At 50.4% G+C, this 26,023-nt stretch overlaps 7 protein-coding genes across 7 annotated transcripts; 6 read left to right on the forward strand and 1 right to left on the reverse strand.

The window, feature by feature from the left end:
• Positions 1-1,695: 1,695 nt before the first annotated feature.
• On the forward strand, positions 1,696-3,621 carry F5J12DRAFT_896547 (histidine phosphatase superfamily; the record flags this gene model as incomplete). The annotated part of the gene is made up of 9 exons (XM_051747956.1): positions 1,696-1,809; positions 1,863-2,183; positions 2,243-2,371; positions 2,422-2,427; positions 2,482-2,629; positions 2,716-2,880; positions 3,005-3,174; positions 3,277-3,495; positions 3,583-3,621. 9 exons carry the CDS (start codon positions 1,696-1,698, stop codon positions 3,619-3,621), a joined length of 1,311 nt encoding a protein of 436 aa, XP_051596344.1.
• F5J12DRAFT_405721 (uncharacterized protein) lies at positions 3,583-5,039 on the reverse strand. Its single transcript, XM_051739262.1, has 5 exons — positions 5,000-5,039; positions 4,880-4,943; positions 4,575-4,824; positions 4,430-4,505; positions 3,583-4,352 (listed from the first exon to the last, which is right to left on the reverse strand). Exons 1-5 carry the CDS (start codon positions 5,005-5,007, stop codon positions 3,977-3,979), a joined length of 774 nt encoding a protein of 257 aa, XP_051596345.1. The 5' UTR covers positions 5,008-5,039; the 3' UTR covers positions 3,583-3,976.
• Positions 5,040-5,189: 150 nt separating this feature from the next.
• On the forward strand, positions 5,190-6,263 carry F5J12DRAFT_405777 (uncharacterized protein). Its single transcript, XM_051739263.1, has 5 exons — positions 5,190-5,292; positions 5,358-5,493; positions 5,557-5,808; positions 5,954-6,079; positions 6,136-6,263. Exons 1-4 carry the CDS (start codon positions 5,272-5,274, stop codon positions 6,004-6,006), a joined length of 462 nt encoding a protein of 153 aa, XP_051596346.1. The 5' UTR covers positions 5,190-5,271; the 3' UTR covers positions 6,007-6,079; positions 6,136-6,263.
• Positions 6,264-8,268: 2,005 nt separating this feature from the next.
• F5J12DRAFT_405807 (uncharacterized protein) lies at positions 8,269-9,469 on the forward strand. The gene is made up of 4 exons (XM_051739264.1): positions 8,269-8,527; positions 8,588-8,728; positions 8,787-9,101; positions 9,216-9,469. Exons 1-4 carry the CDS (start codon positions 8,384-8,386, stop codon positions 9,318-9,320), a joined length of 705 nt encoding a protein of 234 aa, XP_051596347.1. The 5' UTR covers positions 8,269-8,383; the 3' UTR covers positions 9,321-9,469.
• A 7,734-nt stretch (positions 9,470-17,203) lies between these two features.
• F5J12DRAFT_405888 (uncharacterized protein) lies at positions 17,204-19,333 on the forward strand. Its single transcript, XM_051739265.1, has 7 exons — positions 17,204-17,666; positions 17,723-17,911; positions 17,986-18,088; positions 18,147-18,522; positions 18,611-18,864; positions 18,916-18,997; positions 19,108-19,333. The coding sequence occupies exons 1-7, from the start codon at positions 17,477-17,479 to the stop codon at positions 19,207-19,209; spliced, it is 1,296 nt and encodes a 431-aa protein (XP_051596348.1). The 5' UTR covers positions 17,204-17,476; the 3' UTR covers positions 19,210-19,333.
• A 624-nt stretch (positions 19,334-19,957) lies between these two features.
• On the forward strand, positions 19,958-20,403 carry F5J12DRAFT_856217 (uncharacterized protein). The gene has a single exon (XM_051746699.1). It carries the CDS (start codon positions 19,979-19,981, stop codon positions 20,324-20,326), a length of 348 nt encoding a protein of 115 aa, XP_051596349.1. The 5' UTR covers positions 19,958-19,978; the 3' UTR covers positions 20,327-20,403.
• Positions 20,404-22,286: 1,883 nt separating this feature from the next.
• Positions 22,287-24,469, forward strand: F5J12DRAFT_406099 (uncharacterized protein). Its single transcript, XM_051739266.1, has 6 exons — positions 22,287-22,726; positions 22,779-22,970; positions 23,035-23,627; positions 23,706-23,935; positions 24,002-24,086; positions 24,209-24,469. The coding sequence occupies exons 1-6, from the start codon at positions 22,504-22,506 to the stop codon at positions 24,308-24,310; spliced, it is 1,425 nt and encodes a 474-aa protein (XP_051596350.1). The 5' UTR covers positions 22,287-22,503; the 3' UTR covers positions 24,311-24,469.
• The last annotated feature ends 1,554 nt before the right edge of the window (positions 24,470-26,023 follow it).

The following is a 26,023-nucleotide window of genomic DNA, read 5'->3' on the forward strand; positions in this document are numbered from 1 at the left end:
TGTATGGATCATGTATGTGGATTGATGGGGCTGGTGCCCCGCCTGTATTTTGATCCTGGTGTGCTCGGTCAGGGATATGGTCGATATAAGACTGGTGCTGAGGGCCCGGATGGGGTCAAGGTAGATTTGCAGCCTCGCAACATCTCGACGTGGCCCAATGTCACACCTTATCCTTTCACTTGGAATGGGTCCACCCTTAGTATTTTCACGTGTCCGCAGACTAGACACTACGGTACCGCACCCCTTGTTGGAGATACCGCTCCACCTCGTCAGCGATAGATAGAACACGTGAGGTTAGCGGAAAGGATTGTTGATTCATTCTGTGGTATGGCTAGCCCTAGCCGCAAACGACTGGAATCTCTGGATGCAGTCGCCAGGCCAGAAGCACGTTAAATCCTATTCCATCATATGATTGAGTAGTACAAACAATGGGGGACGAGGAAATCACAGGCGATCGTTCCAATAGTGTGGATTCCTCGACCCTTCAGTCTGCCGTTAGTGCGCCCACTTCGCTTCTCCGACCCACTAACCGCCTACGTATGGGATTCGATTTGAGACATGTCCAAGTTGCCGGGCACGTAGTGGCGGCGACACCGCCGTAGATACCATACTCGATCGGAACCCCCCAACTTGAGGGACAGTTGGACCGTTAGTATATCAAGGAACATCACGCTGCTGAGCGCAACTTTCGCCCATTCGAGACGTGGATATGAGCTCATCAGACTCCTTCAGGTGGGTTCGACTGTAAGACATTCCCGACTCTCTGCGATTTCTGGAATCAGTATTGGACGTGTATGTACTGTGTGCGGTGCATGCAGTAGTTTTAGTCAGTGCCACACACCATTCTGAACAAGGTTTTCGGTACAGCATGGGATATGAAGAACACGAAGCATTTTCACAACTCACAGAAGTGTCCAGGACTCCAGCCTTTCCACCACCATGGGGCGCAAGCGTGTTAGCGGAAAGTCGTGAATCTGAATCGCTTTCTTAGAGGAGATGAAGCAGCCACGCGCTGTGCCCCCTAGTACTAGCAAATTGGCTACGCACGGAGGGCGAATTGGCAGCATGTCGACGGAGTAAACGCCATGAACCAATTTGCAATGGAAGAAGTGAATCAGAACATGGTACCCTTTGTTAGGCGATGAATAGGTTAGTACCTGTTAAAGCTTAGTATCCGCTGTGCTAAACCGGACTGTGACCTCAGTGAACGGCCAGAGGGCCAGAGCTATGTCGCGCTTCTCTTTTTCATTCCTGTGAACTGGCAGCCTGGTGGCCTCACATGCAGCCAGTATCTCTGAGCTGTGCGGCAACCTTTCGCGTCCATTCTGACCCCCAGGCTATGTGTTCTTCGACCTCTTCGACGAGCTGCTGATATGCCTGTGAAGTGTTCTACTAGTATTTTTACATACTTGTCCAGCGGAGGGCCATAGTGCCGGGACCCTCGGTGATCTGTGACTCCGGGCTGCTGCAGGGATAACGGCCAAAATGATGACCATCGCCTCGTGCCTGCCAGGAGGCTGACCATCTCACCGGTGTCATTCCAGCAACGTGGTGACCCTTCTCCCACCATGATGCGCCCTGATTTGTTCCTCCTAAAAGGCGCTTAAGAAAACTTCATGTGGGTACAAGCACTCCTGGTGCCGACCTCGTTGTGAACCTGAAACTTGAACTTTTACCCTTCCTGCATTTGTCGATATGTCTAAAGTACTCGGTGTTCTCGTTATCGCGCGCAATGGGGACCGTGAAGAGTTCTTCCAAGATCCAAAGACCTACGAACCATCTCCAACGAGAAGCACTCCACTCGGTGCGGTGAGTATTCAAGTTTCTACGCGAGAAAGAGACCTTTGAATATCCTCGCATAGGCCGAGTCTTTCCTTCTCGGTTCCTGCCTCCGTTCTCAATATCTGTCTCCGTCTTCCTCATCGCAAATCTCGGGAATCAAACACGGTGTCGTCGACACTCACCAGGTGCACTTTTACGCCAAAGCAGGGGGTGAGGGCGCTGCCATATTCGATTCTACAATGGCCCTACTTCAGGGTCTCTATCCTCCCAACCCCAACAACAAAATTACTCTTGCAAACGAGACCACGATAGTTGCTCCACTTGGAGGATACCAATACATCCCTATCGAGACAGTCGAGCCTACAAACGACCGGTCGTTGGAGCCTTGGACCGATTGTCTGGTAGATAGCCGTTGTTTGCGGTATCTTGTGGTTTGTGTGAGGCTGACCATCTGGTTTAGGCGTTCCAGCGACACGTCGCAGATGTATATGCTTCACCAGAATTTAAGGCGGCTGCGAAGTCTGCTCAGCCTTTCTTCCAATCTATCAAGGATTATGTCTTCGGGCGTCCTACGACGCTCGAGAACGCGGTATGTTTCTTGTATCCACCGCTCACACATGTCTTCATCTCCCATGATAGGTGAATGTGTGTACCTTTATCTGGTATATCTTGTGGGATCTGGGTTGAAGTCACGTTCAGATCTATGACTACATGAACACTCAACTTGTTCATAATCAGACTTACGCGTACCGTCTCCCACCAACGCTAATCGACCAAGCTCGGAACTTCGCTAACTACCATGAGAGTGCGGTCTTTTCGTCCAAAGAACTCGGCGGGATCGGAAATTGTGAGTCGACCCCTGTCACGCTGCTCGATATTTCGCATGGGTACTTGCGATGGGTATTGACTGACGTGATACTTGGTGTGCAACAGTGGCCGGTCGGACAATTTTACACTCGATCATCGATTCTTTGGACCGTATCGCCTTCAACGGCGACCCTCTCAAGTTCCTTCTGATCGAAACTAGTTATCAACCTTTCATTTCCTTGTTCCAAATGTTGGGACTAACCAAGGAGTATCCCGAACTCATTGCAATCCGTAAGTATCTCTCCAACCACGCCAGTAGAACCGCCACCCTCGCCTTATCTTCCGTAAACTATTACCTATGAACTTGCATACTTCATCTACGAACGAACCCTGCATACTAATTCGGTGCGCATAGCCAACTTCGCCTCCGCATTCGCCTTCGAGATCCGTCGCGGACCCGGCCCTGAGATACGCGATTTCCTGCGAATCAAGTTCAAGAATGGGAGCGACGAAGGCTTCCAGACGTACCATGCCTTTGGGCATAAAGCTGATATTCCTGTTACCGAGTTTGTATATAAACTCGAGGTGGGTGTACCCTTTTTCGTCTGTTTTTCGACGTTCCTATATTATGTTGGTATTTCTTACACCGCAACTGACTTTATCTATCATGATCTGCACGCACGACAGAACTACGCCATCACCTCCCAGAAACAATGGAACGCCGCGTGCAACCTTCCGTATGACGCTTACGCGACACACAACGGGGTATACCTCACATCAGTGTCTGTAACCGTCCAAGCTGCGCTGGCTGCAATGCTCTTCGTCGGTTTGCTCGCGTTATCAAAACGCCTGTGGAGGAGGCGCGGTGTTAGAAGTCATGCTCATGGGTATGAGTATAGACATGAGGTGAGTGTAGTGTCTTTCCCTTCGTTGCTTGTGTGGGGAATGTGCTGACGGGAACTTGCTTCCCAACGGATCTCGTGGCATGTTCAGCCCGTGACAGCTGACGTGAAGCGTGGTGTTACGCTCTGAAATGTACATGTTTGTGCATTTCGTGTTCCGGATCTCGGTGTGTTTCGATGATATGTTCGCTGCGAGTTCATGGATATTCGTGTTTTTCTAGTGTGTAAAGTAGTACTTTTTGTCACATGTCAATAGGACGGTCTTATGCTAATAGTGATCTGCAAGGCTAAGAAGTCGATTTAGGAACGACATACTATGGAACACGCAGGCTGAGCATTATTTGATCGTTGGCGTAAACTACTCTGTCATGGTGGATCCTCATATCACGGCGAGCTGCCGTTACGTTCTGTTTCTTATGAATTTGTTCATTTCTCCGCGGACCTACTTGGCCATATGTATTCCCCTATCCTCGATAGGCGGGTCCCTAGACTAGAAGAGTGCCGATGACCACACCGACGATCCCAGCAACCACACCCATCACCGCTCCCTTTACGCCTTCTCCCTCCCACACCCACACTTCTTTCATACCGATCCGCACCACCCTCGCAGCTCCGTTGCTCACAGGCCCGGTAATGATCGCCACAGGCGTAATACTCGTTGGAAAAGTTGGCTGTGGGGACGTTACCAGTGGGGAAGGGAATGAGAGTGTTGCGGGGAGAGCAGGGATCGAGCCGGTGGATGCTCCAGGGTTTGAGTAGGCTGCGAGATTGCAGTATTGCTGGGCGAGGTTTTCGGCGGCGTAGAGGTTGATGAGACAGGATTGGGCAGTACAGTTGACGAGTACTTGCGGGAATATGGGGCTTTTTTTTTAAAAAAAGGGGGGGGAGAAGCAGAATGTAGAGGTAAGTAAGTGGGATAGAAGAGAGGAGAAACTTACTTGGAACAGTAGCAGTCGACAGCAATGACGCTGGTGCAATTTGCCGCATAAGCAGCATGGGCGAGACACAGGGTTACTGTGTCATATTACATGTTATTTCCGAATAGCATCACGCACCAGTCAAGTGGTCGGGTGAGATACGCACCACAAGCAGGATACCCAGTCAACGGCGGGAATCCAGCCGTACTCGAGGTCGTTATCGAGACGGAATTCAAAGACTGGGACGGAACCCATGGGATCGGGGTTCCTCCGAACGGGGTGAGATTGATAGAGGCAGAGGTAGTTTGGCCGTATAAAGGGATCGAGATGGTAGCAGGCGTCGGTGTTAGGCCGTACTGCAATGAGTTCTGGCTGGATGCAGCGGGGGATTCTTGGCGTTTCTCGAGTTCTGCGGCCTTAGAAGGCTCATATACATCCCTAGATTGGTCGGGTGATCGTGCAAGGACGTACATCAGCTGTGCGAGAACGAGAAGGAGTGCAGTGGTGAATGTGTGGTGCATCGTGATGGCCGCGGCTGTGAAAATGGAACTGTCAGCAGCGTCAGTTGTAAAGTAGAGAGTTCAGACCGACCTCCTCATCTTCGACGGGTGGATGTGCTTTCCGAGCGGAAGGGGTCGCGGAAGGGGTCGCGGAAGGGGTCGCGGAAGGCGGGACGACTTAGGGGGGGCCTATATTTGGAAATGAAATCTTTCGTCACGTGAATGTGGCTGTGTGGGACGGGTCATTAGACATCGTTCGAAGAAGAATCTAAGCTGATGCATGTGCATGAAAAATGATCCGATACATAGGTGGTGTGTGTCAAACACTACGGAACAGTGGCCTGGAGCGTCGTCTTTGCTGAGATGACTGTCATCGATGCCAAGGTTCGCCTTCCTAACGTTCAATGTGTCCTCGACTACAAAGTCAACTAATTCGATCACTAAGGCAGGACACTCAAGTAAAAGCTCAAGAGCGGCGGGGATGGCCAAGTTGTCGTCCCGTCCCGACCACCCCTTGCAGGGTACGACGAGGTGAAGTCTCGGTCACTGTCCATGAAGGCATACGCGCAGGAAAGTCTTGGTGTGGTGCGTCTTCACTCGGGTCTCTATCTGACCTTCAGGGATGACGTGGATTCCTGCATAAACCAGCGCTCCGCACCTCGCAACCTTCAATTTCTCATTGCCAATGGTCAACTTGTTCTTCAGCTCCTGGCACCTCTTTCCAAATACCCTTGATGAATGTTGAGACACCGGTGAGCATACTGGGCGTGTTCTTTGCGCCCATGAGGACGTTCTTCGATGTGTCAGGTTACTGTCCATCTGTCGGAATGGTTGCGGGTACCATCTCGGCGATCCATGTAATGGAATCATTATACACTTGGTCGCTGTGTCGAGTGATACGTGCGTGGTTGAAGCGTTAAGGTACGGCTTACTCCAAATTCAACATTTATTCCTATAGGCGCTGACTCGCTCCTCCTGAAAATAGGAGATCGATTTCGTGATTGATACGTGTTGTTTGCGTCGACGTCATGATTGGTTGAAACAGGTTGCATGTGTCGTGTCCAGTTTCATTTTTGGTACGCCTACGTGGATGGATGACCGCCGTCGTATCCTGCGGGAACGGATCGAGAGTGTCGTGAAGGCAGATTAGCCCATTTATGCGATGATATGGGTAATTTTTATTCACAACTCACCTTTTGAGGCTGCTATATTTCTAACAATAATTAGCAAACCTCATCGGTTCAGGCTGTAGGTTTCTCAAGAGCGCTCCTGAGACTTGGCAGGTACCGGCTGTCCATTATGGTGGAACTGTGGGGCCGCTTACTATAACTCGATGTGCCTAATACCCACCAGGCCATATATCTACGATCGCCCTCCTCTCAACTATTTCAAGCCAGATCAGCCTCTGTGCGCTTTCATGTCTTGGTTAGCTGGGCTGTAGAAAGACATACCCTTTCCGCCCTTCGCAACTGTGCCATTTGACTCCTGGACGCTCGTGCGCTCGTTGTCCCGGCCCCTGGTCGAAGGACTGGTGATCTCATCGCGATATCTTCGGCATGTGTCGGCGCGGATATAGTTATTTTTCTCTATCGACCTCGAAACCGGCCGTTTTAGGAAACCGGGGCTCTGGTAAAACTTGCGCCCGGACAAGTCCGGCGCCCAAAACGTCTGCTACCGAGACTACCCCACAGATCACATATGGTGCGCGCGGCCCATTAAGCCCTATGCCTTGTCATCGCCAGTAGGTGTCAATAACGTGATTCTGGCAACTCCTTGCCAGAAAATGTATAAAGCTATCCCTGAACACGACCAGAATTGCGTGACCTTTCATTGCTCGCTTCTCCTACGTCTGCGCAGCCTCGCCTTACTGTTTCGTTGACTCGACCGTCTTCTGAAAGATGTCTACAGTATACTTCGACGGTCGCCAGGAAAAGCGTGTCGAGTGCTATACCAAGTTCTGGCAAAAGGACCTCATCAGTGAGAGCGAAGCCGACATCAAGAACCGTCTTGACAAGTACACCGATGTCGCCAATGGTTTGTTCCATTTCTCCTGTCGGCGTTTGCGGCAAGCTCAAACCACCCGCCGCTCAGGATACTATGATGGCGCGACAGAGTTGTATGAGTATGGCTGGGCAGAGTCGTTCCACTTTTCGCGGTTCTATGAGGGGGAGGGCTTTGCCGCGTCCCTGGCTCGCAACCAGCACTATTTAGCCGCTTATATGGGTCTTCGGCCTGGCATGAAAGTGCTGGACGTCGGGTGCGGTGTTGGTGGGCCGGCGCGTGGAATTGCTCGTTTTTCCGACGTCCAAATCGTCGGTATCAACAACAATGAATTCCAACTCGGTCGCGCTCGGCGATACACTGAAAAAGCTGGTCTCTCCGACCAAATCACTTATGTGAAGGGCGACTTCATGAAGCTTTCCGAGCAGTTCGGCGATAATTCCTTTGACGCGGGTACGTAAGGCTTCAAGAGCATCAACATGCTACTCAGACTTCGAAATGCAGTATACGCCATCGGCGCCACTGTTTATGCACCTACGTGGGAAGGCGTCTACGGAGAAATTTTCAGGGTCCTGAAACCTGGTGGTGTTGTAAATGTTGTTTCTGTTTCATTTTGCTCGCCACTGACTCAGTAACCCAGTTTGGCGTTTATGAATGGTGCATGACTGATGCTTGGGATCCATCCAATCCGTCTCACAAAGAACTCGCCCGCCAAATTGAATTTGGCAGCGGCATTCCAGAACTTCGAACCCTGAAAGTTGCTCGTCAGGCCATGAAAAACGTGGGATTCCAGATCGAGCATGATGAAGACCTCGCTGCGCGCCCCGACGAAATGCCATGGTACTACCCCCTCGAAGGTGACATCTGGAAAGCACAGACCGCGTGGGATTATTTCACGATTTGGCGAATGAGCTGGAGTGGCAAACTCGTTACCCATAGCGTTGTCAAAAGTATGGAGTGGTTTGGTCTTTTGCCGAAAGGTACTTGGGAGGTGGGTGAATCGCTCAAGGTTGCAGGGGATGCACTGGTCAAAGGAGGGCAGACCAAGGTCAGTACTTCAGTTCCTCTGCTGCCGTGTGCAGGTACTGATTGACCAATCTACTGAAGCTATTCACGCCGATGTACTTCATGATTGGCCGCAAGCCTGCAGTGGCTAACTGTGGTGCCGTTCGTTACTAGTTGTTCGTTTATGCTATCCTTGATTCGTGAGCTTGGTAATATTGGGGTTTGTGACTAGTCCTCCACAATAACTTCACCCTAGTGTGTGTTAATTGCAAGCAAAGGTCTGCAAAATAGTTTAAATAGCATAAATGACAAGCAAAGTACATTTGTTAGCAGTTGGTGGGGAGACACAGGGGTCGATCCTTCGTCACGTGAACGTGACTGTAAATTTTCGATGATCGAAGTCATTGCGGCAGGCATCCACACCTTCGCGTCAGGACCCGGCGTCGTTTGACATCGTTGTCGAGTCGAGATGACGGACTCTGTGGCAGCCAAGTCAGCATTTCTATGCATGTACATGAAAAATCATCCGGATACATTGGTGGCCTACGTCAAGCACTATGGCAAAGTGGCCGGGAACGTTGTCTCCGCTGAGATGACTTCCATCGATACCAAGGTTCGCCTTCCTAACGTTCAACGTGTCCTCTTCCACAAGGTCAACTAATTCGATCACTAGGGAATGACGCTCGGGTACAAGTTCAAGAGCGGCGGAGATGGTCAAGTCGTCGTGTTGTTCCAACCACCCCTTGCAGGGTACGATGAGGTGAAGCCTCGTCTGCTTTCCATGAAAGCAGACGCACAGGAAAGTCTTGGCATGGTGCGTCTTTACTAGAATTTCTTCCTCATCTTCAAAGATGATGTGGACTCGTGCACAGATCAAGGCTCCGCACCTCACAACCTTCAATTTCTCATTGCCGATGGTCTACTCGTTCTTCATAACTCTGTGTTGTTGCTCCTATCTCACGGTGTATCCATCTCCCAGAACGTCTTTCCAAATACCCTTGACGAATTTTGAGATACCAGCGAGCATACTGGACGTGTTCTTTGCGCCTATTAGGACGTTCGTTGATGTGACAGGTTGCCGCCCATCTGTCGGTATGGTTGCGGGTACCATCTCGGTGATCCATGCAATAGAATCACTGTACACTTGGTCGCTGTGTAAGCGATACGTGCGTGGCTGGAGCGTTAAGGTGCGGCTTAGTCCAATCTCGACGGTTATTCCACATAGGCGCTGACTCGCTCCCCCTCAAACACATATGGTTGATTCCCGCCGTTTATATCGAATTCGTCGTTCGTCGGACCAGGCTGCATATGTTGCGTCCACTTTCATTGTCGGTACACCTGCGTGGATGGACATCCACCGTCGTGTCCAACGGAAACGGATCGAGAGTGTTATGAAGGCGGAGTAGCCCGTTTATGCGATGATTGCATATTATCACTCGCACACTTTTGGCGTTGCTGTATTTCTAACGATAATTAGCTCACCACGTCAGTTTCAGACTATGGGTTCCTTGGAGCGCTTGCTGGACTTGGAGGGTATCAGTTGTCCATCATGATGAACTGTGGGCCACTTACTATAACCATGGAGAGGTATGACGAAATGAATAGACTAACGTACCCAGTGCCCACGAGGCCATTTCTACACAGCCTCGTGTTCAACACACTAGGACTGCTTTCCCCACCCCCACCCATCTTGGACTTGATACATGTGAGAAGTACAATTTACATGAAGCTCAAACCGCTGTCTAATAAGTTTGCGCTCATGTTATCTCTTCTGTCAACGCCGTGATCGTTGAGGAAATTGAAAGGTGGCGAGTTATTGCAATAGTCTTGGCCTTAAGTCATTATTACCGCGGTATGACAGTAAGCACAGCGTTTCACCCTCAAGGCAGTGGGAGGGAAGACCCTGTGCAAGAACGTGACCCACATGAACTTTATCTATTCGGTGTATCACCGTCGTATCAGCCACTGGCAGTGCAAAGAACCTGACGTTTCTTTGATCTGCCCATGGGCCTTGCTTGTTCTCTCCCTGAACTATCCCTCTGATCAGTCGGTATTAAAATATAGCTGCTGTTGACCCCTATTGGCCCTGAACTACCTGAGCTAACATTTGCAGATAAACATTGCGCCCACCGATTAAGTAAAGAATTGTTTGGTCTGCCATTAATGGGTATGGAGCAAGCCAGATCAACTTACGGGCGTTCTCATCTCTTTGGCCAGTTGGGCCGCAGAAGGACACATCCTTTCTATCCTTCGCAATAGCGTCATCTCACTCCCGGATATTTGCACATTCACTTTGTTACCGACTTTACAGCTAGCCACGCCCCTGGTAGAAGGACTGATGATCTCATCGCACTTTCCGATGACGGAGCTGCTCCATAACGTTTGTAATCGGAACTCGGGTCACAATCAGACATGGTCCGTGCCTGAGAATAATCTTTGGCGTGGATTGAGACTAATTTCCTTCTCCTTGAACCACTCTATTCCTCGTTTTGGGTAGCATCACTGGTTGTGGGATGTATTGCCTCCACAGGTTCCATATGGTTCTCGTCCCCTCTTCGCTTGCGTCGAGTCTTGTGAGTTGTCGTCGTGGGCACCTGTCAAGAGCGTGATCCTGGCCACCCCTCGCTTGAAAGTATACAAAAGCTGTCCCTCAACACAACCAGAACCTGAGTGACCTTCCCTTGCTTGCTCCCCTTCCTACGTCTGTGTCACATTGCTTTCTGTTTCCTTGACTCGACCATCTTCAGAAAAATGTCTACAGTATACTCTGACGGTCGCCAGGAAAAGCGTGTCGAGCGCTATACCAAGTTCTGGCAAAAGGACCTTACCAATGAGAGCGAAGCCGATAGCAAGAATCGCCTCGACAAGTACACCGATGTTGTCAACGGTTTGTTCCATTTCTCCTATGGGCGTTGTGTCAAGCTCACACCACCCGACACCCAGGATACTATGATGGTGCGACAGAGTTATATGAGTATGGCTGGGCGCAGTCGTTCCACTTCTCGCGTTTCTACAAGGGCGAGGGTTTTACCGCGGCTTTGGCTCGCCAGGAACACTATCTTGCCGCTCATATGGGTCTTCGGCCTGGCATGAAAGTATTGGATGTCGGATGTGGTATTGGTGGACCGGCGCGCGAAATTGCCCGTTTTTCCGACGTCCAAATCGTCGGTATCAACAACAATGACTTCCAACTCGGTCGTGCTCGGCGATACACCGAAAAAGCTGGTCTCTCCGACCAAATCACTTATGTCAAGGGCGACTTCATGAAGCTTTCGGAGCAATTTGAAGCAAATTCTTTCGACGCGGGTAAGTAAGGCTTCGTGTACATCAACATGTTATTGAAACCTCGACATACAGTATACGCCATCGATGCCACTGTCTATGCACCCACATGGGAGGGCGTCTACGGTGAAATTTTCAAGGTTCTCAAACCTGGTGGTGTTGTAAATATTGTTTCTGCTTCATTTTGCTGGCGTACTTACGCAGTAACCAAGTTCGGTGTTCTCGAATGGTGCCTGACTGATGCTTGGGATCCATCCATTCCGTCCCACAAAGAACTAGCCCATCAAATTGAATTTGGCAACGGCATTCCAGAACTTCGAACCCTGAAAGTTGCTCGTCAGGCCATGAAAAACGTGGGATTCCAGATCGAGCACGATGAAGACCTCGCCGCACGGCCGGACGAAATACCATGGTACTACCCTCTGGAAGGTGACATCTGGAAAGCACAGACCGCGTGGGATTATTTCACGGTTTGGCGAATGAGCTGGAGTGGCAAGCTCGTTACCCATACCGCTATCAGAGCTATGGAATTGTTTGGTCTTTTGCCGAAAGGTACTTGGGAGGTGGGTGAATCGCTCAAGGTTGCAGGGGATTCACTGGTCAAAGGAGGGCAGACCAAGGTCAGTACTTCAGTTCCTTTACTGCCGTGCGCAGGTACTGACTCGCTAATCTATGGAAGCTGTTCACGCCGATGTATCTCATGATCGGCCGCAAGTCCGCACTGCCTAACTGATGCCATTGATCACCAGTTGTTCGCCTATGTTATCCTTGATTCATGAGTTTGGCAATATTGGAATTTGTGACCAGTCTCCCACAGGGTTGTTCTACTGTGTATTATATGCAAGCAAAGGCCTGCAGAACAGTTTATGTAGTGTGGATTACAAAAGCAGAGTATATTGTTTCGACTACGTTCGAAGCAGAGGGTTTGAGTATGTAGTTGTTGATAGTCTTGTAAATACTCGCCCTCCAGAATATGCAATCGTGTGATATTGGATTGGTTCGACTAGTGGAGCCTGACTATGTCAGCGACAGAACAGTAAATACCTTATTTTCCACAGATAAGTTAACGGAGGTAAAAGGGAAGATCCTGCAGACTGTTTTGTTGGATAATACTAGGAAAGTGTTTGGTCTAGTATAGGTGTATGACGCTGCATCTGTAACATTAAACAAACAAAAATAAAGCAGCTGATTGCACAACTTTTGCAGTAATGCGCAGAAAATATGTGGCTGTGCCCACAGCTACTGACTAAGCAGGGCATGTGCATGGGGGAGCGAGTGAGTCAGGGCTACACGCACTCCTCGCCCGTTCCTCGGGACTCGTTTCAATGCTACTGTACATAACCCATGTAATAATGGGTATTTTGCCAAGAAACGGGCCCAAATTCGCTAGGCCAGTGATGACTTGTGGCGCAAAGTGCAGTCACATGAATTTGCAGGTGGCAATGCCATGGGAATTTCCTGAAGGAGCAATCCCGCCACCAGGTGGGAGGGGCAGGGGAGGGGGTCGAGCATTCGAGTGGGCCCTGTGGGGCATCACAGCCTTGTGGATTGGGCGGGATGACTAGGGAGGGTGCCGACAAACTGTGTTCACGTCCTGCCTATGTTTATCTATTTTATCTGCCCTCCTAGCTAGTGCAAAGTGGTACAAGGTGGCTGTGTTAAAAATTATGCAGGGGTAGTATAAAAAGTTGCGCAGGAGCAGTGCTGCAAAAGTCACACAATCAGCTGTTTTATTTTTGTTTGTTTAATGTTACAGATGCAGCGTCATAGCTACCTGCAGGAACGCATGCGTTTGTACAGCAGACTAGTAGTACATAACTTTAGACTTGTGCCGCACCGTTATTATGTAAATCCCAAAAATCTCGAATCTCATTTTCCAGTCCTGTCACATCCAAAATCAGTAGCTGTGGACGAATATATTACCACGTATGTGCGTGCCAGAACACGAGACGCAGGGTTGCCGTATCATGTTACATGCATTTCTGAATTGTATCACGCACCAGCCAAGCGAGATATACACCATCAGTGGCAGGAATCCAGCCAAACTCGAGGTGGTCACCGACACTGAATTCAAAGAGTAAGATGGGAACCCGTGGGACCGGGGCTCCTTTAAACGGGGTGAGGTTGGCAGAGGTAGAGGTAGTTGTTTGTGTTTGGCCACACGGAGAGATCAGGGTGGAAGTGGGCGTTGGTGTTAGACTGGAAATGCTGCGAGGCTGGGTACTTGCCATTGCTCAATTTCACAACCTAGGCAGGCTCAGGTAGTGACATCCCTGACTTGATCGGATGATTTTGCGAGGGCGTACATCAGTTGTGTGAGAACGGGAAGGAGTGCAGTGGTCAATTTGTGGTGCGTCGTGATAGCCTTGGCTGTGAACAGGACAGACTGTCAGCAGAGGGAAGCGAGGGCGAGCGCTGTTCGGATCAGAGCAACATAGGGGCTGATCTTCTGTCACGTGAATCGGGCTACTGCGCATCCGCATCAACTTCGGTTCAGTGTATATGAAAAAACCGCCCAGATACATTGGTGGCCCCTATCAAGCACTATGGTAGCGTGACCGGAAACGACGTCTCTACTGAGATGACAGCCATCGATACCTATGTCGTGTCGTTCTAACCACCCCGTGGAGGGTACGACAAGGTTACACCTGGGTTGCTGACCATGAAGGTGGGCGCAAGGAAAGTCTTGGTATGGTGGATCTTTACTTAAATCTCTGTCTCATCTTCAAGGATGAGTGGATTCGTGCATAGACCAAGGCATCGCACCTCACAACCTTTACTCGTTCATCACAGTCCTATGTCGTTGCTCATATCTCACAATGTATCTATCCCCCAACGTGTCTTCTCAAGTACCTTTCGTATACAAGGGCACGAGTCGATGTAACGAGTTACCGCGGTATCTAATAATCTATCGGAAAGGCTGCGGGTACTATATCGGTGGTTGATGCAAAGGAATCAAATACACTTGGTCTAGTACGTCCAAACTCTACATTTATTGCATATATGCACTGACCCGCTTCTCCCGAAACGTATATCCATTCTGGGGTTGATACCTGGGGTTTACAACGACATCATTGGTTGAGACAGGCTGCGTATATCACGTCCTCTTTCGTTTTTGGTATACTTGCCTAGACGGATATCTGCCGTCGGGTCCAACGGAAACTGATTGAGAGTGACATGAAGGCGGAGCAGGCCGTTTATGCGATTGATACGGGCGGTTTTCATTCTCCACTCATACCTTCTGATGCGCTTTTGTATTTTTAACAAAAATTGGCTCACCACCTCGGTTCAGATTATGGCTTCCCTTGGGAACGCTCGGCAGGTACCATCTATCATGATGGGACTGTGGAGCCGCTTACTATAACCATGGAAAGGCATGATTGAAGAAAATAGAGTGACGTACGTACTTTGTACCTACTGGGTCTTATCTACACAGCTGCACCGTGCCCAACACACCAAGATCGCTTTCCCAACCATTCCAATTGGTTTGGGTCTGTTTGACCTGCACCGGCAGGTGCCGGGGCGTGACAGCGGAGCGTCTGTTCTCGGAGAAAAGTGCAATTAGTGCTACTGTCTAAAGGGTTTGCACTCATTGTCTCTTTTGTCAACGTCGTGATCCTTGAGGGCGGTAAGTTATTGCAGTGGTCGATCCTATGTTGGTATGACAGTACGCACAGCGCTTTACACTGAAGGCAGTGGGTAGGAAGATATTGTGCAGGGACATGACCCCCGGTTACACCTTATCGGCACGTGTATCACCGTCGTATCAGCCTCTGGCAATGCCGAGTCTTCGTTCCTTTATCCGCCCACGGCCTCGCTGGTTTTTCTCTCTCCCTGAAGTGATATATTGCGCCAGCCGAGTAAGCAAAGAACTTTAGGTTTGGGATGCCATTAAGGGATATAGAGCAGGCCAGATCAGTTCATGGGCGCTTTCATGCCGTGGTCAGCTGGACTGCAGAACTCAAAAGGACATACCCCTGCCGCCTTTCACAGCAGTGCCGGACACCGCTCAGAGACTTTACAGCTGACCTCGCCCCTGGTCGACGGACTGGTTATCTAATCGCGATTATCGAGGACAGCTGCGAAGTACACAGTGCTACATAGTCGCAATCCGAACCTTGCACTTCGTTTGTGCCTGAGGCTATTCAACCACTTTTAGTCTCGGTCCATCCAGACACCAGTACGATTACTCAGGGTCACTCCCTTGGCAGGGATCGAGGCCGAATATCATTCTTGTGACCCTTTCTTCTCCATGAGCCAATCAATCTATCCCTCGTTTGGGTAGCACCACTGCTTGCGGTATGGACTTCCACCGTCTTCGCCTCTTTCGAGTCTCGTGTATATATTGTTATGCAATGCCAACCGCTGTCAACGGCGTAATTTTCGCCACTCCTCGCTTGAAACACATATAAAAACTATCCCTCAACACAAACGGGATCTGAGCGACCTTCCCTTGCTCGCTTTCCCTCCTACATTTGTGTCACCTTGCCTCACTGTTTCCTTGACTCGACCATCTTCTGAAAGATGTCTGCGGTATACTCTGACGGTCGCCAAGAAAAGCGCGTCGAGCGCTACACCAAGTTCTGGCAAAAGGACCTCACCCGCGAGAGCGAAGCTGATAGCGGGAACCGTCTCGACAAGTACACTGAGGTCGTCAACGGTTTGTTCTACTTCTACTGTAAGCGTCTGTGTCAAGCTCACACCACCCGCCACCCAGGATACTATGATGGTGCGACGGAGTTATATGAGTATGGCTGGGCACAGTCGTTCCACTTCTCGCGCTTCTACCAGGGCGAGGGCTTCGCTGCGTCTCTAGCTCGCCACGAACACTATCTTGCCGCTCATATGGGTCTTCGTCCTGGCATGAAAGTATTGGATGTCGGGTGTGGTGTTGGTGCACCGGCGCGCGAAATTGCCCGTTTTTCCGACGTCCAGATTGTCGGTATTAACAACAACGAATTCCAACTGGGTCGCGCTCGGCGATACACTGAAAAAGCCGGTCTCTCTGACCAAGTCACTTATGTCAAGGGCGACTTCATGAAGCTTTCAGAGCAATTCGAGCCAAATTCTTTCGATGCGGGTAAGTAAGGTTTCATTCACATTAACACGTTACTGAAACCTTGAAATGTAGTATACGCCATTGAGGCCACTGTCCATGCACCCACCTGGGAGGGCGTCTACAGTGAAATCTTCAAGGTCCTGAAACCTGGCGGTGTTGTAAATGTTGTTTCTATTTCGTTTTGCACGTCTACTCACGCAATAATGTAGCTTGGTGTTTACGAATGGTGCATGACTGATGCTTGGGATCCATCCATCCCGTCCCACAAAGAACTCGCGCATCAAATTGAATTTGGCAGCGGCATTCCAGAGCTTCGACCCCTGAGACTTGCACGTCAAGCTGTGAAAAACGTGGGATTCCAAATCGAGCATGAGGAAGACCTCGCCGAACGCCCCGATCCAGTACCATGGTACTACCCTCTCGAAGGTGACATCTGGAAAGCACAGACTGCCTGGGATTACTTGACGGTTTGGCGCATGAGCTGGAGTGGCAAGATCGTGACGCATACCGCTGTCAGATTTATGGAGTTGTTTGGTCTTTTGCCGAAAGGTACTTGGGAGGTGGGTGAATCGCTCAAGGTTGCAGGGGATGCACTGGTCAAAGGAGGGCAGACCAAGGTCAGTACTTCAGTCCCACTATCGCGATGCGCAGGAAGTGATTGGCTAATCTACTGATTTGAAGCTATTCACGCCGATGTTCCTAATGATTGGTCGCAAGCCCGCATTAGCCAACTGATGGCGTTTGTAGTAGCTGTTTCATGTATACGACCTTGGATTCGTGAGCCTGGCAGTTGTATGAATTATCATATGGAGTACGAGAGTAAATCATAGTATGGTTGCGTTGACCGTTGGAAATAGCGGTTATGAGTATGCAATGGTCGTCAAACTCCTTGATAGGGCTGGATATAATTGACTGTAGGACGTTTAACTACATTACTACTTTTCTGCATATGGGTTCTTCCCGACGCGTTGCGCAATTAGAGTAACACCTAAATTCGAGTTTGTTTTGCGCAGCGTCTTCATCAGTTCGTTTTTGGTTATGTAAAGGTTTAGCCAGGCTCCGAGTCGGAGGATATCATTCACCGATGGCAATTGGCATGATGAAACGTGTGCGTAGCAATAATTCACTATCCACGTATCGTCGCAGCCCGCTTTCGACCTCGACAACGACTTGGAACGATTACAGGGACCTTAGGTGCTGGACCTGCATACCCTTCGCGAAATGGAAAATCCGATTCCCGAGAGACATGTCTTTTCACTACAAACCGCGTTTGGTCTGCGCGTCGGGGACGCGTTGCAGGACAAAGTCACAGGAAGAGAAGATGTCACAATACAATGTGCAGCATTGAAATACCCAGTCTCCACGAGCGAACGAGGATTGACTCTAGTACTCACGCACGGAATGTCTAGTCGTACGTATCCCCAACGGAATGTTTTCACTGCAAGCGCTTGACCCCCTAGAATACAGATAAGGAGAGTTATCACCCTATGGTTGCCCGTCTCCTGCGATTGAACGTTACTGGAACTCGTGCCGGTTTGATTAGAGAAATATGGTCAGTCGACATGCCCAACCACGGCGAAAGCGCCGTTTTGAACCGCACCTATCTCGAAGATCGGCAGGAGAGGGGGCGGAAAGCGGGTTGGGATGGGAAATGCAGTGCGTATTCATTTCTGTCATTGCCCTCACCGTCGATCATGTAACCGTTACGATCCCACATGATAATTGAACAGATACGATGGACTTTTCTTCCTATTTGAATGCTTTTCTCTCTATACCGCAGCTCCAAGGTCACCGGGTAGTCGGGATCGCTCATTCGGGAAGTTGTGTGCCGTGGTACGTCTCATTTTATCTTCACTCGTCGATTTACTCATCTCCCCTCCCAACCACCCAGGACACACGCACTCACGCTCCTTGACCACACCCATCCACACCCCTTTGCTCTTATACTCATCGAACCGGTCTTCATGTTCCCCGGTATGCCGCCCACAGATCCCCGCGCTATCCACGGCGCCGCCAACGTGCGCGGCGTACTCACCAAACGGGGCAAGTGGTCTAGTCGTGCGGAGGCCAAGCGGTGGCTGTTAGGTATCAAAGGAGGTGACCCTAAGAGCCGGCAAAGCAAGCAGGGAGGTGTGGATGTTGGCGGGAGCCTGGAGCGGCCAAAGGGCCTAAGTCAGAGTGATAAGGGTGCAAGTGTGAATAGAAATGCTAAGGGCGCAAGGACTATATGGTCGAAATGGGACGATCTAGCACTAGATCTGTTCGTGGTAAGTGGCCTACTACTGTTGCCGTACCCTACGTGGCAAGGATGCGGCGTGGGCGGTAGTGTCCTGACATTCACATATATTACAAAAGGAACATGCACTTGAGGAGGTCCACGAGCCAGCGCAGGCACCACGGATGTCTACAAGATCGAGCTCCTACGTACGACCCACACTTCGCAAGGAGGAGGAATCACCGCTGTATGCGTGTCTCCAGCATACAGTTGAACCTGCCGAGCTCACGCGCATGTGCGTGGCTTTGACTCCGGGTAGTGGTGGAGCTCCCGGCTCCGTTAATGGCGGCGTGGGCGGCGTACATGTTATATGGGCAGACATAGAGGAGTTTATGTGCGTGTCTTTTTTACGTCGACCTTCTCGCCATTCTACTGCATTCCACAGATCCAAATCTACTAGAGCCGAGATCCTCGACGCTATGCATTGCGTCCAATCTCAACGCGTAGTTTCTGGTTCAGGTCACCTTGTAAGTCCTCGGGCTTTCTCCTCGCTTCCCTACGTTGCTCGTTTCACTTCGTCCTAGCCCCCATCCTGACACCAACTAAAGGCCATGCTGACGTTTACTTGTCAAAACAGATACCACAGGAGGATCCGAGCGGGCTCGCGGATGCCCTCCGTGATGTGCTGGTCGGTCATATAGCGGTCGCAGCGGGGATTACCGTACGGGCTCCTCTGTGAGGTGGCGAAGCTGGGTAGAGTGGTTTCGGAGGGGATGCGGTGGTAGCGGCGGGTGGCGTTCTGTGACGATAGGAGGAGTAGTAATGGTGAATGTACAATTACGTGTCACTGGAGAATTTGAGAATTGCGGACTTGAAAACTTAGATAGGAGTGTGAGCCAGGCTGTGGATTTTGGGCGGGGGGAGCTCACTCGCCCCTCCCAGAAAGCTTGTCGTGCGTGGACTGGTAATGACGAGTTAGCATCGAGATGGGTGGAGGCGTTTTTGAGTGCTTGGGTGATGTGTTGAGAAGTTTGAGCGAGGACCGGTGGAGTGGTCGCATTGTTTGGGACAACGGTGTCGATGGTTGCTGCAGCACAAACGCGGCTATTGTCTTCCAAGGTCAGATTATCTTCAGAGGACCAGGTTCGGGTCGGTGAACGCTAGGAAGGCGATCATCCAACCGAGGACAATCAGTGGGAGGAGGGGAGTAATGTAAACGACCTGACAGGGATGTCGGCAGGAGACGCACGCACCATTTGACAACTTGGCCAGGGAGATTTCTTCCGTGCTCCAGTTCCGTATGACTTTTCCCTTTCTTGCGGGTCATATTCGATACAATCATCTCGCTTCGTCTTGCTGTTCTGGATCAAGACAATACGCAAGCTCGTATCTGCGTTGTTGGAGATATTTGTATCCTGGTCTACGCGTGCGTTACCTGGTACAGTTTGATGGTTGAGTGGTGCCCAAGGTATTAGATTGCCCTGTACCCCCCCAGCATCAAGCCCGCTATGGTGAACTTCGTGCTCGATTTTGCAGAACGCCTGCTCGCACTCAGTGCCGAGGATGACGCGGCTCCGAGTCCACTTGTCGCATCTTACCTTTCGTTGTTGTTGTTAAGCCACCTGACGACGTTCGTCGAGCGTACCAAGGGATATCAGGACATTTCTACGCCTCTCACTCAAAGACAGATCGGACTTCTCGCTCTACCTTGCACATCACATCGTAGTCGTAGACGGCGTTCAGGTGGAATCATTACTCGGGTTGCTGACTCCGCTGTTACGAATGGCCACACGAGCGGTGCCGGAAGGCCGGAGCGCACAAAGGTCTACATTTCGCGTCGGCGTCTCATGTTCTAACACGCGAGAGACGGAGCGAAAAGGGAAGGATGCCGACATCGCCAAGTGGGTGGCAGAGCTTGCGCCGACCTCTAGCGGGTAAAAAGGATGCTAGTCAAGGGACAGCGGTACCGCTACGCTGTCAAAAAAGAAGCTCAGGCGCAATTGGATAAAGAGGTATGCCCATGCGTTCGTCAGAGGCGTGATATCGGTGATTGTTTCAGAGGCCCGTGCGTACTCCCCGATTGCGGCGATGTACTGGAAGGGGCTTTAGGACAAGGCCCAAGATTGGTTAGCAACGCCGTGTCTGAGACGTTCATTATGGGTGGTTTTCCTTAGCGATTTCTCTTGCTCTTCACAGTCTACTTTAGGATCGTGCTTGTTGCTGCTCGATATGACACGAAAGTGGGTGGGCTCTGCTTTAGCAGAGCGCTTCGGTTTCCTTGCGTGCCGGAAGAGCTGCATGGCACGTTCTCCTTTGTTTGGCCCATGCTCCCGCGATGACTTGATTCGTTCAGCGCTTGTACTGCGGGCGGGTCTTGTATCGTCGGAGGACAATTTTGAAGCGAGCTGCGTCTGACGCTGCCCCCTTCTCGTACGCATTCCCTCTCCTGGCGCAGGTACTTCGTCAAGGTAGGACCGACGTCTCAGAAGAAAGAAGCGCGCGAACAAGTTACGCTCATCCTGGACATCGTCCGGTTCCATAGCCCTCACCTGCTTGACATGTCACGAGGCGTTTGATATTGCGGAGCAGTCGCGGATACCAATGTCCTTCGCAAAAATGTGATGGAGAAATCCCATTCCATCAAGCTCCAGCCAAGGCTAAGCCGTAACTGCCCCCCAAGCCCCCAGGTCATGACTCTGAAATATAATTACCGCGACGTGAGGTTAAAAAAGGATCGCATTGCGAATATGTGTCATCTCATCAACCTCTCTGCACTTCCAATTCCCCCGCTGCTGGCGAACAGCACGCACCCCCTGTTCGTGCTGCTGTGGAGAGGAGGCTGATGTGTAGGGAGGTAGGTTGTTGTTTTGGGCTGTACAATTACAGATGAGTCTCGGGCGTCGGCCAAGTTGCACCTGAAAGGGGTGTTCTCTAAAGATTAGCTTGTGTCGTTTCGTTTCGTATTTTCACCCCAATGAAATAAGTTCTGATGCGCACTCTTGGAGATAAACAATATGCTGAGGAACAATGCATCGAAGATAGTACTTACTAGCCTTCCATTACAAGGTGGACCATTCTCGACACAGCAGCTTGAGCGCTACAGCTTCGTCATGGTACTGTCCCTGCTCCCAGGGTTAACCGTTGCGCCAAACTGGAGCTTCAGCCAGGTGGGCTTGGCCAGAGCCCAGCATCCATACGACACCGCCAAGAACGACGGAATCGAAGAGTCTTTATTACATAAGAAATCGCAAAGGATGGCAGCTCTTTCGCTTTTGGTGTCACCTACGTGCCATTTGAAAGCTTCGGCAGAGGACTGGCCAGATTTTTCGAGGGTTGGCAGCCTCGAACGACTCGGACGTGTACTGCCTCCGACAGGCCTGAAACCTTGCTCGAGGACGGTTTCAATCACTTCGATACGCCTAACGGTCTGATGTAATGGAATATGGAATTCCGGTATACACGGTCCCTCTGTAAGCTATCATCCACGTGGGTAGTTGGGCACAAGGTACGATTTCTTACTTCAAACCCCACATTTGTAGCATGCAAACACTGGCCTGCTGCCGCAATGCTAAAATATGCATTCCGCGATCGATAGCCGTCGGTTGAGACAGGCTACACACTTCCGATCTACTGGTATGTTTCGAATCTACTGTCTGGACATCCACTGTCGTGTCCAACGGAGACGGATCAGGGCGCAATGGAAGCAGTAGTAAGACGTCATCCCGATGATGCAGGTCGTTGCCCTCATTCACCATACACCCTAAATCTACCTTAACCTTTGTGAAGGCAAACTGATCGTTCTGGTCCACCGTAGCAGGGCATAACAATAACTGGAACATCGCATCGCTTTTCATCTGCGGTTCCTGGAACGCTTCGTAGACTTCGGGGGTTACTTATCATCCAATGTTGGGCCAATGAAGCGCCTACGATAGGGCATACTTAATGGATTCCTTTCTCTTGCTTCGTTCAACTTGCACACCCATTCCGACTTTCAAACGACAACTTTAAATTTCCCGGCTAGACGCTGTCACCAATGATACAGTCTTACCAGAATAGCGTCGATAAAGTGAAGTATCTCACTCCCGAGAGGCACGTCTTTTCATTGCGGACCACGTTTGGTCTGTGCGTTGGAGACGCGTTGCAAGACAAGGTACCAGGCAGGGAGGACGTGACGGTGTACTGTGCCGCACTGAGATATCCGGTTGCGAAAAGCAAACAAGGGTTGACGTTAGTGCTGACCCATGGATTGGCTAGTCGTACGTATCTCTCCGAACATATTTATCGCATGTGCTTAACCCCCAGAATCAGACAAGGAGAGTTATCAACCTACGATTGCGGATCTCTTGCAGTTGAACGCTGCTGGAACTCGCTATGTTAACATGATTAAAGAAATATGGACAATCGACATGCCTAATCACGGCGAAAGTGCGGTTTTGAACCGTACATATCTCGAGGATCGGCGGGAGAGGGGGCGGAAAGAGGGCTGGGATGGGAAATGCAGTGCGTATTCATTTCTGTCATCACCTATACCGTCGATCATGTCCCTGACTATGATAATGAACAGCGACGATGGACTTTTCCAGCTATCTGAATGCCTTTCTCTCTATACCACAGCTACGAGGCCATAAAGTAGTTGGCATTGCACATTCAGGAAGCAGTACACCATGGCATGTTCCATCTCATCTCTCTCATCTCCCTCCATCCCTGACTCATCTCCCTTCGACGCATCTCTGCAATCGCAACGTACACAATACCTACCCTAGGGCACACGCATTCACGCTCCTCGACCACGACCACCCACACCCCTTCGCTCTCATATTCATCGAGCCGGTCCTCATGTTTCCTGGTATGTCCTCTACTGATCCTCGAGTTGTACACAGCACCGCAAACATGCGCGGGGCACTTGGGAAGCGGGATAAGTGGACAAATCGTGCAGAAGCGAAGCGTTGGTTATTAGGTATCCAGGGGAAAAGTCCCATGGTTGGGCGGGACAAGCAGAGAGATATCGATATTAACGGCAGTCCGAAATGGACGGGGAGCGGAAGTCGGAGTGTCGAGAGTGTGAACAGGAATATAAGGAATACAAATGGCAACGGTAAGGCGAGAGGGAAGACCTTATGGTCGAACTGGGATGATCAAGCGCTAGACTTGTTTGTGGTATGTTGCCGTATCCCACATAGTTTGGGACCACACCTGCATAGCCTTGACAATCACTCTAACACGCTTTCTACGCAGGAACACGCACTCGAGGATGTCTTTGAGCCAACCCCGTCCCTTGAGGGGTCTGCGAATTCGACCATGGCGACGAGAAAATCGAGGCTTTACGTACGGTCCATGGCTCGCAAGGAGGAGGAATCGTCGCTGTATGCACATTCGCAGCATACGGTCGAACCTGTGCACCTTACGCACATGTGCACGGCTCTGGGTGGGCTGCATATTATGTGGGCGGAGTCAGAGGAATACATGTGCGTGCTTTTTTTTTTGGTTGCGCCGTGCGTTCGATCGTCATCCCTTTCCTAACTTTCTTGTAGATCTAAATCTACCAGAGCCGACATCCTTGAGGCCACCTCCTATCGCGTCCGGTCCAACCGCGTTGTCCCTGGCTCGGGCCATCTCGTAAGTCCCTCCCTTCGTATTTTCCCCCCACCTCGGTTACTATTGCCCCCTCAATGCCCCTCTCTTCATGCCTCGCAATGACGTTGGCTAGTGCTTACATGTACGTTTCCCCTCTTAAACAGGTACCTCAGGAAACTCCGAGAGAACTCGCGGAAGCACTATATGATGTGCTGGTGGGTCATGTAGCGGTCGTGGCGGGAGTTATGATGCGGGCCTCGCTGTGATGCTGCAAACGTGGGTGAAGAGCTGGGCGTAGAGCGTCTGGAACGTTCGTATTATCGTCAAGAGAGAATCTCCCTCATGTCTTCTTCTGGCATGCAGGTAGGGAGGTGCTGATTGTTACGGATGCTGCACCCTGAGGGTGGGCTATAGGTGAGAGCTTGGTTGAATCGAAGGAACAGTAGGCTTGCTAGTAATCCATAAGTAGTGATATTCCAGGACGCGGAGCAGTCCTGGTCTGTTTTCATCTTTTGTTGCGCACGATCATGATGGTGTACGGTCCGAACTCCGTCTACCCATAAAAGGCCTATTTGTTTTTGCTTTCAGATTGCAGCTGTGCATTGGTGTGCATTGGTTTGCCATGACAAGTATGGAACGTCATCTGCTTGCAAATACATTACTGTCCCCTTTTCTCCTTTGCCTCCTCGCTCCTCAGAATGCCTCTGTCGAGATCTACTATGGCAGAAAATTGAGCTCCTCCTGCCCTTCTCTTGAGGCTTGACCTCGATCACACCGATGATGGTACGACGATAAGTTATGCTACTTTGCGAGAGAATTATGCTTTCGTTGGTTTTTTGGCAGACGGTGGGAGTTGTGCGAGACATCGTCTTCCACCCCGGACAGTGGTCGCACAAGCGAGTTCATTGAAGGAGTTCGTTGGACAGTATCAGTTTCTTACACGAGTTGATTTGTTGGCCATTTGTGATCAGCATTGTATTGCCGTCGGTAGTCGTTTACGTTTGCAGGGTTTGCGCGACGTCCTTCGCCTTCACGCATGTACACAGCCTGTTCAAATTCAGCATTGACTGCTCTGCGGTGAGTACCGCCGAAAAGTTGTCTCGCGGAGATTAAGTTTTCCAAGATGCAATCCCCCTTAGTCCCACCGGCGTAAATCCCGACCCGATGAAGGAATACATCCAATTTATTGCAGATGACTTACTCGTTTCGCTAGGCAGCAACAAATTGTACGACGCCATCAATCCATTCAAATCCATTCCTCTAAGCCCACATCCCAAACCACATGGCGTGCACCACAAACAAATTCTCCCCTCTTCACTGCCAAATTAAATAAAGGGATCAACACCGGATTTGTAAGTAATTCAAAACAAAGATGAACATCCTCTCAACTCAACGCACAAATTATCAAGCTCTCTCTTTAGTGGCGCTCAAGGTGGCGCTGGAAGCGCTCTGGAAGCGCTTTGTCTGTGTTCTGGCACTGGCTCTGGAAACATGTTCTGGCCACTACATTTTCAACTCCAACAAGCTGAACGGTGCGGCATCCCGTCGGACTCAAAATAAATAACAGTAGTTTTAGCAGTATATCAAATAATTAAATAGCTAAGTCTTGAAGAACAATGCCCTGCGAATCTCTCTGCAAAAATCTCCTCAGACAACTTGATGAAGCTAGCTTGGAAGTAGCAATGGCCAGGCTGGAAAATGTGTGTTGTGAAATTGATAGTAGCGATAATAGCAACTCAACCACAACATATGGGGATTCTGATTCATCTCAGAGCATCCTCTTTGTTACTCCACCATCTCTGATCTCTCCGATCTCAATGGATTCCAACTCCAGTGTTTCTGATGATACAGACTCGACGGTTGAGAGGGATAGGCGGTGTGGATGGCTCCTGAATGCAATTGAGGCTCTGAAGGATGAAGTAGAGCGTGCATGGGTTCTTGAAAAACCCACTGTACCATTGATGCAGTCATCACAGCTC

This window comes from Pisolithus orientalis (assembly GCF_024613125.1).
Source record: "Pisolithus orientalis strain OTSU chromosome Unknown F5J12scaffold_40, whole genome shotgun sequence".
Lineage (NCBI taxonomy): Eukaryota > Fungi > Basidiomycota > Agaricomycetes > Boletales > Pisolithaceae > Pisolithus > Pisolithus orientalis.

What these genes read in the sequence shown, in the direction of transcription:
- F5J12DRAFT_405721 (XM_051739262.1), bottom strand. An exon ending in GACTGGGTATCCTGCTTGTG is followed by an intron (nt 4,506 to 4,574) that starts GTGCGTATCTCA and finishes AATATGACACAG; the next exon opens with TAACCCTGTGTCTCGCCCAT. An exon ending in GTCGACTGCTACTGTTCCAA is followed by an intron (nt 4,353 to 4,429) that starts GTAAGTTTCTCC and finishes TTAAAAAAAAAG; the next exon opens with CCCCATATTCCCGCAAGTAC.
- F5J12DRAFT_405777 (XM_051739263.1), top strand. Translation starts at nt 5,272, where the DNA reads ATGACTGTCATCGATGCCAAG. An exon ending in TGACTGTCATCGATGCCAAG is followed by an intron (nt 5,293 to 5,357) that starts GTTCGCCTTCCT and finishes TCACTAAGGCAG; the next exon opens with GACACTCAAGTAAAAGCTCA. An exon ending in CGCAGGAAAGTCTTGGTGTG is followed by an intron (nt 5,494 to 5,556) that starts GTGCGTCTTCAC and finishes TGCATAAACCAG; the next exon opens with CGCTCCGCACCTCGCAACCT.
- F5J12DRAFT_405807 (XM_051739264.1), top strand. Translation starts at nt 8,384, where the DNA reads ATGACGGACTCTGTGGCAGCCAAGTCAGCATTTCTATGCATGTACATG. An exon ending in TGACTTCCATCGATACCAAG is followed by an intron (nt 8,528 to 8,587) that starts GTTCGCCTTCCT and finishes TTCGATCACTAG; the next exon opens with GGAATGACGCTCGGGTACAA. An exon ending in TGCGTGGCTGGAGCGTTAAG is followed by an intron (nt 9,102 to 9,215) that starts GTGCGGCTTAGT and finishes TCGTCGGACCAG; the next exon opens with GCTGCATATGTTGCGTCCAC.
- F5J12DRAFT_405888 (XM_051739265.1), top strand. Translation starts at nt 17,477, where the DNA reads ATGGAAAATCCGATTCCCGAGAGACATGTCTTTTCACTACAAACCGCG. An exon ending in GGGTTGGGATGGGAAATGCA is followed by an intron (nt 17,912 to 17,985) that starts GTGCGTATTCAT and finishes ATAATTGAACAG; the next exon opens with ATACGATGGACTTTTCTTCC. An exon ending in GCAGACATAGAGGAGTTTAT is followed by an intron (nt 18,865 to 18,915) that starts GTGCGTGTCTTT and finishes TGCATTCCACAG; the next exon opens with ATCCAAATCTACTAGAGCCG.
- F5J12DRAFT_856217 (XM_051746699.1), top strand. Translation starts at nt 19,979, where the DNA reads ATGGTGAACTTCGTGCTCGATTTTGCAGAACGCCTGCTCGCACTCAGT.
- F5J12DRAFT_406099 (XM_051739266.1), top strand. Translation starts at nt 22,504, where the DNA reads ATGATACAGTCTTACCAGAATAGCGTCGATAAAGTGAAGTATCTCACT. An exon ending in AAGCGCTAGACTTGTTTGTG is followed by an intron (nt 23,628 to 23,705) that starts GTATGTTGCCGT and finishes CTTTCTACGCAG; the next exon opens with GAACACGCACTCGAGGATGT. An exon ending in TCCCTGGCTCGGGCCATCTC is followed by an intron (nt 24,087 to 24,208) that starts GTAAGTCCCTCC and finishes CCTCTTAAACAG; the next exon opens with GTACCTCAGGAAACTCCGAG.